The sequence below is a fragment of the Lotus japonicus genome, chromosome 5 (genome assembly GCF_012489685.1).
Source record: "Lotus japonicus ecotype B-129 chromosome 5, LjGifu_v1.2".
Lineage (NCBI taxonomy): Eukaryota > Viridiplantae > Streptophyta > Magnoliopsida > Fabales > Fabaceae > Lotus > Lotus japonicus.
The window spans coordinates 50,198,897-50,208,850 of NC_080045.1; the positions used below are offsets into that span (position 1 = coordinate 50,198,897).

Sequence of the window (9,954 nt, forward strand, 5' to 3'; positions counted from 1 at the left end):
TGTCTCTAGGATCATGATTTTTGGGGTTTGACTCCTTTGATGCCTTTAGAGAGAATGGTTTCACTCTTGAAAGTCTTCCCAAACGTATCATCAACCACATTGTTTAATATCTCACTAATGCTTATAGAATCAAGCATGAGATTTTTAAAGTGTTCCATTATACAATTCGTCACTCTAGTTCTGCCACTTATGTCCTCTACATCTGCAGCAATTGGATCTTTGGAGAGAACAATTTTCTGTAAGTTGTTGTTGTCTACATTATCATGGTTTCTAGGGTTTGACTCCTCTGACATATGACTAGCTTCTAAGTCTTTAGAGTGAATTGTTTCACTCTTGAAAGTCTGCTGAAATGTATCATCAATCACAGTGTTCATCAACCAATGTCCATGTCACCTGCTATCTTTCTTGAACTCTTGGTATGTTCTTCAAATTATAAAAAGAATCGTTAGTTCTAACATTGCGCACAACATATAATTAGTTCATGAAAAAGCAAGCACATAGCTCTGCAAGAGTTTTAGCATTTACAAGTATATTGGCTTGTAGTTTCAACTGAATCTATGAATTTTTATTTTTACATTTGAATTTAGATGATCCATTTTTATGTCAATTGGTTGTGGTTTCGTTTAAAGGCAAGAGGCTTCTTTGTTAAATTATGGTTTTTAAACTATTTCATATTGCAACTCTCTTTGTTTATGTGCACTTTAAATTTAAGTTTTAAATTTCTGATAATTATGTTTTCTCTCTTATAAGTTATGATATTATATCAAGAACATTGATGTCATTTTGTCTGGATATTTTTTTTATTTATTTCTAATGGAGTATAGTGCATGCATAATGAATAGTGTCGCAAGATTCCTGCCAATGGTTCTAATATTGGGACTACGTGCATACAAACACCAAGAAGTTCTTCATTATTTGTCTCAAACCTTCCTCAATGGGAAGAAGGTTTTGATTTAAGCCAACAATATGTAAGAAGTCAAGTGGGATTCTCCATATATTGAGGTAAGCATCCTAGTATGAGATATTGGTGTTATTTCATTAGAACTAAGATGTAAGTGATCTTAACTTGAAATTGTATAGCTTTTATCCCTATAAGGGTATAAAGATGTTGAAGCAAGATGTCTACAAAGGGTTCTAATCTTGGGAGTACCGCCTACAAACACCAAGAAGTTCTTCATTTTTTGTCCCAAAGTTTCCTTTACGGGAAAGTTTTGATTTAAGGCAACAATATGTAAGATGTCAAGTAAGATTCTCCACAGATTTAGGTAAGCATCCTTTTATGAGATACTACTGTCATTTCATTAGGTCTAAAATTTGTAACTGACATTAACTTGAACCTGTATAACTTTTATCCCTGTAAAGATATAAAGATTCTGAATTTAATACATTTGGTATATACTTTTAACATAAGATTGTCCTGGGATTGAGACTAACTAAACTTTACTTCAGATCTGCAATTTTATGTTCGAGTGTTCATCCTGAGAAAGCACAAGGGTCATCTGATATTGCAGATATTCTTGGATTGGAGCTACTTAAGCTTGCTGCTTCAAAGGTTTTATTTTTTAAAATTCAATTTGTTGTTAAATTGTGTTATTATTTTTTTCTCTTTTGTAAATATTTAATCTTGAATGGGAGCTTAAAAATAAATATCTACCTAGTGTGTTTATACACGCAAATTCGGGAAGTCTTAACGTGTAACCAAATAAATTTGATATTACTGTAAAATCAACTTACCCGGTAATAGGAATCACAAAAAATATTGTTACTACACAGATATATGTTTCCTTTTTCATGAATTAATTATATGTTGTGGGAAATGTTAGAACTAATGATTCTTTTTATTTAATTTTCAGAACATACAAAAAGAGTTCAAGAGGAGCTGTAGCACATGCCATGGACATTGGTTTATGAACAATGTGATTGGTGATATGTTGCAGCAGACTTTCAAGAGTGAAACAATTTATGCCAAAGGCTTAGGAGCTGGTCATATGTTAGAGGAGTCAAACCCCAAAAAGCATGATGATGTAGACATCAGCAACTTGCAAAAAATTGTTCTCTCCAAAGATCCAATTGTTGCAGATGTAGAGGACATAAGTGACAGAACTAGAGTGACAAATTGCATAATGGAACACTTTAAAAATCTCATGCTTGATTCTATGAGCATTAGTGAGATATTGAACAATTGGTCGATGATACGTTTGGGAAGACTTTCAAGAGTGGAACAATTCTCTCTAAAGGCATCAAAGGAGTCAAACCCCAAAAATCATGATCCCAGAGACAGCAAAAACCCAAAGGAATCTGAAATTAGATCGAGTTCCAGTATGCATACTCTCAGCAAAAGTCCTATTGTAGATTGCTTCCACCACCATAACCAAAGATTTGTGAAAGCTCATCCATACCAGTATATGAAATACTTGCTACTCGGTCATCAAGTGGAAAAACTTGCTTGTTTCCAATAGAATGGTTAAGTACTCCATTTGGAAAGCCATGTTTATTGTTTGCAGCCAATGCACAATGATATGTGGCATTACCGATAAGGTTGTGTACTTCTTGAAAAGCAGGTTCTAGTAAAGTTCCGTTACAACAAGGATTCATAAATTCAGAAGACATTGTCTTATATGAGATAGAGTTGTCAACTTGTTGTTACTGTTTCTTGTCGTGCACATATTGAGTTGACTTTTCACACTTTGTAACAATGTCTCTTGTTTATATACTCTTGCGCAATAAACAACTATTATTCTCTCATGTTCAGAAAACATGCATTTGATCCTCTTACTACCTTATTAGCAAATAAAAATCTCTCATGTTCAGAAAACAAGCCTTTGAATCAACATGCTTAAGTAGCTCCAATCCATGAGTAGTTGCAATGTCAAATGACCCTCGTGATGAGCACCCCAACGTAAAATTTCATATATGAAGTAACGTTTAGTTAGTCACAACCCCATGATAATCTTTCTAGATATAAGTGTTAATGCGTTCTCATGATATTCACATCAATATGTCCAAACTTCTTAAGATGTTTTTCAACATTATGTTGTGGAATACTTTTATATTATCACCCTTCTTTTTTATTTTAAGACCCAACATTACACTGCTTCTTTCATGTCTTTCATATCAAATATGGATACAATAAAACATCTAGTGTTGTTATTAACTTATAAAAGAAACCATTTAATGATTTATTCGAACTAAAGTCATCTCTAAGCTAAACCAATTAATGGTCAAATCTTTCATGCTATTGTTTTGCACTTATTTTAAACTATATAAAGATCATACGAGTTTCCTTTGGTTGAGTAATGTTTTCTTCTTCCAAATTATCATTTAGAAAAGTTGATTTTTCATATATTAAATGAATAACAAACTTATAATCTGAGGCTAATGTTAGTAAGTGTCACTAACCAAAATTTTGCCTTCCTAATTGGACAGAATTAGACAAGTTTCTCTAACTTTAAAGCTCGTATTTTGACTCTGTCATAAACAAATTCAAATAAAAGCATAAAGTAAAAATGATTGAAATGAAACAGATTAAAATATAACATGTGCGATTGCTTGGAACATTCATTCCTCCCAAGCTATGTACAAAATGAGAGCATTTCAAAATATTCAACTTCCTTTTATATGATAGCAAAATACTTCTAAATCGACTTTTAATAAACTTCTTCACTTTAGTGTCGGTTCCATGACGATCCGTAATAATCTCTTCCAATGTCTAATAAAAATGAAATAAAAAGGGGTTGAGTCTATAAACTCAGTGAGGGTATCCCAATAAACACATAATCATACCCGTGCAAATTATTCGTAGCAATCAAATTTAAACAACTTTGATTTATTTTATGCTAGAATTATCTATAAACTCAAAGTTAGAAATAAAAAGAGTTTTAAATTAATAGCCAAACAATCTCACATAGCATCATATATAATAATCCACGTCATAACAATTATTCTCATTTCATTTCTTCATCAAATTGATCATCTCAACTCAAGGATGTTCGATAATCTTAAAGGTGGTTAACAAGAGTCCCCTCACCATCCAATTTCCCACAAAGAGAAGTTAGCGAAGTAATGTGGCCTCAATAAATCATCATCCTTCCTTAACACCAATGTCTTGGTTTTCAGTTTAAAAATCCGTTTGGAGTATTAAAATTTGAGATTACACATTTCAATGCCCCAAACGTGAAAGAAACGTTGAACCTCCATTTGGTGAAAGCACTTTCAAACTGAAAATCGAACAAACACTTAATCAATGAGGTTCCACCACTCGTAGGTGCATATTTATATACTTGAGATGCCGACCGAAGCCCTCTCCGATCAGATATCCAATTTAAACCAAGAATCATATTTCACAATTTTTAACCTTAGGTACAACAATCGCATATGCTCACCTTAGTATTTTAATGACAGAAATTCCAAAATATATTGAATTCAAAATTGCTACTCACTGAGTTCAAAAAAAAATTTGCTACTCACTATTAAGAAAATTTCCATATTAAGCATTTCAATCCCAAAACAAGATTATACTTTAAGTCCCAATTTTATACTAGCTTGCTTCACATTAAATAATTTTGTCAAGAGAAGGAAAAATTCAAGTTCTAGACTCAAGGAACAATTTTCTCAATGGTTCTATCATGTGTTTTGATTCTTAGATGAGCCACCAATATTTGAAAAATCACAACAAAATGTGTATAATAAACAATCATGAAAATTCACAAAATTATTACTATTTAACAGAACTTTCAACTTAATCAATCTCACTCAAAATAATATATAACTCATGAACGTTACAAAAATATATAACTCACCAACAACTAGAAGAAGAAGAGAATTTAAAACTGGAGTATATATCTTGTAGGACCTCCGTCCTCCTCCCCTTTTCCAAATTGCTCTCCCTGCGCTTGGTGATGATTCCGGCAGTCGTGCTCTCTCACCGACAACTTCTAAGAGAAGCGCATGTTACTATTGGGGTTTTTCTCCTCAATAACATTTTTTTTAATTTTTTCCTTTTTATTGGTTAATGCAATTTCAAAGTGGTGAATGTAGTGGGTTTTGTGTTGTTGGTTCTTTTTTTTTTTTGAAAATGAAAGATATATTAATAATAAGAAAGCTCGAGCTAGAGAAGCAAACCAGGCAAAGTACATTTACATGAAGCTGAGAAACAAAAACCCACCACCAACCCGCAAAATGGCAAAAGCGTAGTCCCAAGAAAGAGCTTCATTAAAACCTTACTAGGAAAAACCCATTGGGATAAAAACCTAGCAAGGAAAAAGAGTACCACAATCTTGGGACAGCCATTTTGCATCAAGAAAAAATTGTAATTCCAAGAGTTCCAGATTGTTTATTATCGCTTAACAGCAGTGACAACAACTACAGAACGTCACATGCATGGTCCAAAAACTGTAATTTTTGAAATCAGCAGCAGCAACAGCAACAACAACAGCACCAGCAACAGCAATAGTAACAGTAACAGCAGCAGCAGCAGCAACAGCGACAACAACAGCAACAGCAAAAGCAACATGAACAACACCAGCAAATTTCAACAACAACAACAGAACAGCAACAGCAGCCAGCAACCACAACAAAAACAACAGCAGCGATATTAACACCAACAGCAAAAACAACTTCAAAAATTCCAATTTTAATGCATCCGCCAATCCTCCTATAGCCTGCAAACAAAAAAAGCAAGACCAAAATACCAGCACCAGCGTTACTAAACACCTGTTGACCCCTGAAAAAGCCACACCGGTTCCACGCACAAGCATCCTAGCTTTGCCAATTCATCTGCCTCTGTGTTCCCTTCTCTCAAGATATGGTTGACCCCATTACAAGACACAACCGACATCAAGTAATCAATCAAATTCAACTCATTTGTGAGCTTCCAAGGCCGCATTTTCTCTCCTATCACCCAACCAACAACAAGAGTAGAATCACTCTCAATTTCCACTGAAAATACCTGAAATTGGTGGCAAAACAAAAGAGCATACAAAATGGCTAAAACCTCAGCCTCATTAGCTCGCTGAACGTTAACTCTCCTGCAAAATTTTCCTACCACCGTCCCAACACTATTCCTCAACACACCACCAATACCAGCACAGCCAGACTGAAAAGAGCCATCCACATTAAATTTTAAAAGCATACCTTGTGGTGGTTTCCAGGGCACTACAGGTCGAACTCGAACGCTACCCTCAACATCAATTTTTGTAAAGCCTCTAGAAAATTGATCCGCCCCATACGGGCACTCCTTCCACCACGCCTTTATCTAGGAAAATATCAAAAACATATGAGCCTCCCAAGCATCTTCTTGATCAAAAGGTTTGTCATTAAAGAGCACATTATTACGGGCCATCCATATCACCAAACAAATTGCGTACGGAATCAATTCCCATAACACTTTTGAAGTGCTTCTTCGTAGTGATGACCATTCTGCCAAACATGCATGAATTGAACCCGGCAATGACCAACACACGCCCTCCCTATGCAACACTGCTGCCTACACATGCCAAACCCTTGGGCAATGCAAAAAAAGATGCGCTACCGACTCTGTGACTAATAAACAGAAGACACAAGTCATTCCATCCTCCAAAGCCACCCCACGATTCACCAAATTCTCCTTTGTGGCAATCCTGTTCTTCTGAACCTGCCATAAAAACAAAGCAATTTTTGAAGGTAAAATAGGCCTTAGAAATTTTGGAACGGACCACCCATCCTCTGTGAACCACCGCGCCTCAACAACAGCACATAAAGATTTAACACTAAATAATCCCATGTTGTAGTGCTTCCATACCATACAGTCAACAGTTGCATTCTCCCCCTGCTTAGGAACCAAACTCTGAAGGTGGCACATAAATACATCATAGTGTTGGCGCTCCCATCCCAAGAAATCACGCTGAAAAGTTATGTTCCAGAACCATTGACGGCCTACAGCTGTACCACATTCCATACTAGTTGCTCGTTTATGCGTTGCCAATGCAAATACCCGAGGGAAAACAAGCCTGAGAGGACCAGAACCTGTCCAATGATCAAGCCAAAATAATACACCTGCCCCTCTACCAACCTGACAAGCTAAACCGTCCCTGAACACGCTCCCAACCAGCCCACTATCTCGCCATACAGTGCACACATCCATTAGCGGGATTGACAATTTTTTAAGCTCCAGAGTGTCCAAATTTAATGAAATCAATTCCATGGGCAGCCCATATGTTTTACATATCACCATGCGCCATAAAACATCTTTCTCCCTACCAAAGCGCCAAACCCATTTCAAAAGCAAGGCTTTATTTTTCCATTTGAGAAAACCGACTCCTAAACCACCATACCGTGTCCCCTTGCACAAATCCTCCCAAGCAACCCACATAATTTTGTTTTCACCTGCAGCTCCCCCCCCCCCACAAAAAGCGCCTCATGATCCTTTCAATTCTCAATATGATCCCTTTCGGAGCTCTATATATAGCCATATAATAAAGTGGAATAGCATTCAAAACTGATTTCAGAAGCACCAGACGCCCACTCAGGGATAAAAAGCGGGAACTCCATAAACCCAACTTTTCTGTTAACCTCTCCAGAACCGGATTCCAAAACGACAACCTCCTTGGATTACCTCCAAGAGGAGCCCCAAGATACATAAAAGGTAGGGAGCCTACCTTGAAATTCCACCAACTTGCTGCCTCTTGTACCGTAGATGAAAGCGCATTTACCCCATAGACTGCTGACTTGCTAAAGTTAACTTTTAAGGCCTGAACAAAACAAGAAGACTTCTACCGCCAAGGCCAATTTTTGATACTGTTGCTGGTCGCAATCTGTAAAAAATAGAGAGTCATCTGCAAATTGTAAATGATTAATTCGTAGCCCCGGCGCCACTTCCACCCCACAAGGGATATCACCTTCTAGCAACTGATTCAGCATACATGACATCCCATTCGCCACAATATTAAAAAGGAGAGGGGATAAAGGATCTCCCTGGCGCAAACCTTTTTGGATTGTAAAAAATTCAGAAGGAGATCCATTAACCAAGACCGCCAAAGAAGCTGTTGAAACACAACTTTGCATCCATCGAATCCATCTTCCCCCAAAACCCATCTCATGAAGAAGCTCCAGCAAGAAACCCCATTCAACACTATCATAGGCCTTCGCAAAATCAATTTTGAATAGCAAACCTCCTTCTGGCCTTGAGCTCATGGAATGAACAATTTCACTAGCAATCAAAGAACAATCTGCAATCTGATGGCCTGCGGTGAAAGCAAACTGATTCTGACTCAGCAAACCAGGAAGAACCAGACTCAGGCGAACAGACAACACCTTAGCCAACAATTTATACACGCTTCCAATTAAGCTGATGGGCCTATAATCAGAAATTTCTTCTTGCTGACCACCTTTGGGTATTAATGCAATAAAGGTAGAATTCAATCCCTTTACGATGCGACCTGAATGATAAAAATCATTGAAAAAATTAAGCAAATCATCCTTCACTAAATTCCAAAATTTTAAAAAAAAATCCATACTGAAACCATCCGGTCCTGGTGCTCGATTCCCATCAAAGTTTTTCACTACTTCCCAAATTTCATCAATAGTAAAAGCTGCTTCCAATAATTGATTTTCCGCTGTGGTCACTTTTATGAGGTTCACGTTCTGAAGCCAAGGCCTAGGCACTTCTGATGTACGGAAAAAATTCTGAAAGTGATCCCGCATAGCCTGCTTAATCTCTAATGGCGTCGTTAGGAGCCTACCTTCATATTTAAGCTGAGTGATATTTTTCTTCACTGTGCGTACCTTGCAAACACGATGAAAATATTTTGTGTTCCTATCCCCCTCCTTCAACCAGCGCACCCTTGACTTCTGACGCCAAATTCTCTCCTCCTCCCTATACGCCCTCCATAAAGCCTCAAGGATATCCCTCCTTTCCTTCGACAATGCCTCCGTTCCCCCTGGTTTTCTAGCGCCTCCATCACCCCCTGCAATCTATGTTCTAATGAAACAATTTTCTCAACTCCCCAGGCCCCTCTCCCCTTGCGCCACTCTCGTATTTTCCCCCTCAACCCTTTTAGTTTTTGTTGTAAAACATACCCTGACCACCCTTGATAAACTGCAGAGTGCCACCAAGCCTCAACCAACTCATTAAAACCGGCTTCATCCGCCCAATGATTGAAATAATAAAAAGGTTTAGGACCGGCATCAAGCAGGCCAAACAACAAGCCCACTGCCCTATGATCAGAAACATTCCAGTCAAAAACATTTTGAGAAATATTAGAGAAAGATAAGAGAACCTCATCAGATACCAGCCAGCGATCCAAACGACTCCACAAACCATCGTTTCGACTTGAATACCAAGTGTACTCTCCATTAGCTAGAGGCAAATCAGCTAAATTAGTAACCTGGACAAACTGCTGGAACGCCTCATCACCGGCATCCAACACTCCGCCTGAAGAACGTTCCGAGCCCAACAGAACTACATTAAAATCACCACCAAGAAACACCAATCCATCATGATTCAGAATATGTGTTTTCAGAGCCTCAAAACATAGCCTGCGCTCCGCTAGAGAATGAGGACCATAAACATTCCCAACTAAAACGGGCTGCTCAATATTTGATATCATCATTGTCAAGAAAATAAACCATACATCTGACACTACTGACAAAACACGGATGAAACAACACTCAAAAAAAAAATCTGTAACGATCAATTTTTGCATATGACAAAGATTTCGACCGTCCTAAATTACGTGAATGACAATTTGAGGAATCGTCGTAATTTCTTCTTCCATTTGATATAAAACGACAATTTACATGGAACTGCCAAATCATAATTACATTAAATGATGTTCAAGTTTAGTAAAACAAGACGGTTTAGCAAATAAAAATGGAGTATATAGTATTCAAATTTATGTTCGTCATAGTGTTGTATATAGTTGCGGTTTCAACCACCGTTATACAATTTTTACTTAACTAATGTAAATTACAACACTT

The 9,954-nt window shown here is 37.2% G+C and overlaps 1 protein-coding gene across 1 annotated transcript; it reads right to left on the reverse strand.

The window, feature by feature from the left end:
* Positions 1-8,804: 8,804 nt before the first annotated feature.
* On the reverse strand, positions 8,805-9,587 carry LOC130719718 (uncharacterized). Its single transcript, XM_057570330.1, has one exon. It carries the CDS (start codon positions 9,585-9,587, stop codon positions 8,805-8,807), a length of 783 nt encoding a protein of 260 aa, XP_057426313.1.
* Positions 9,588-9,954: the final 367 nt, after the last annotated feature.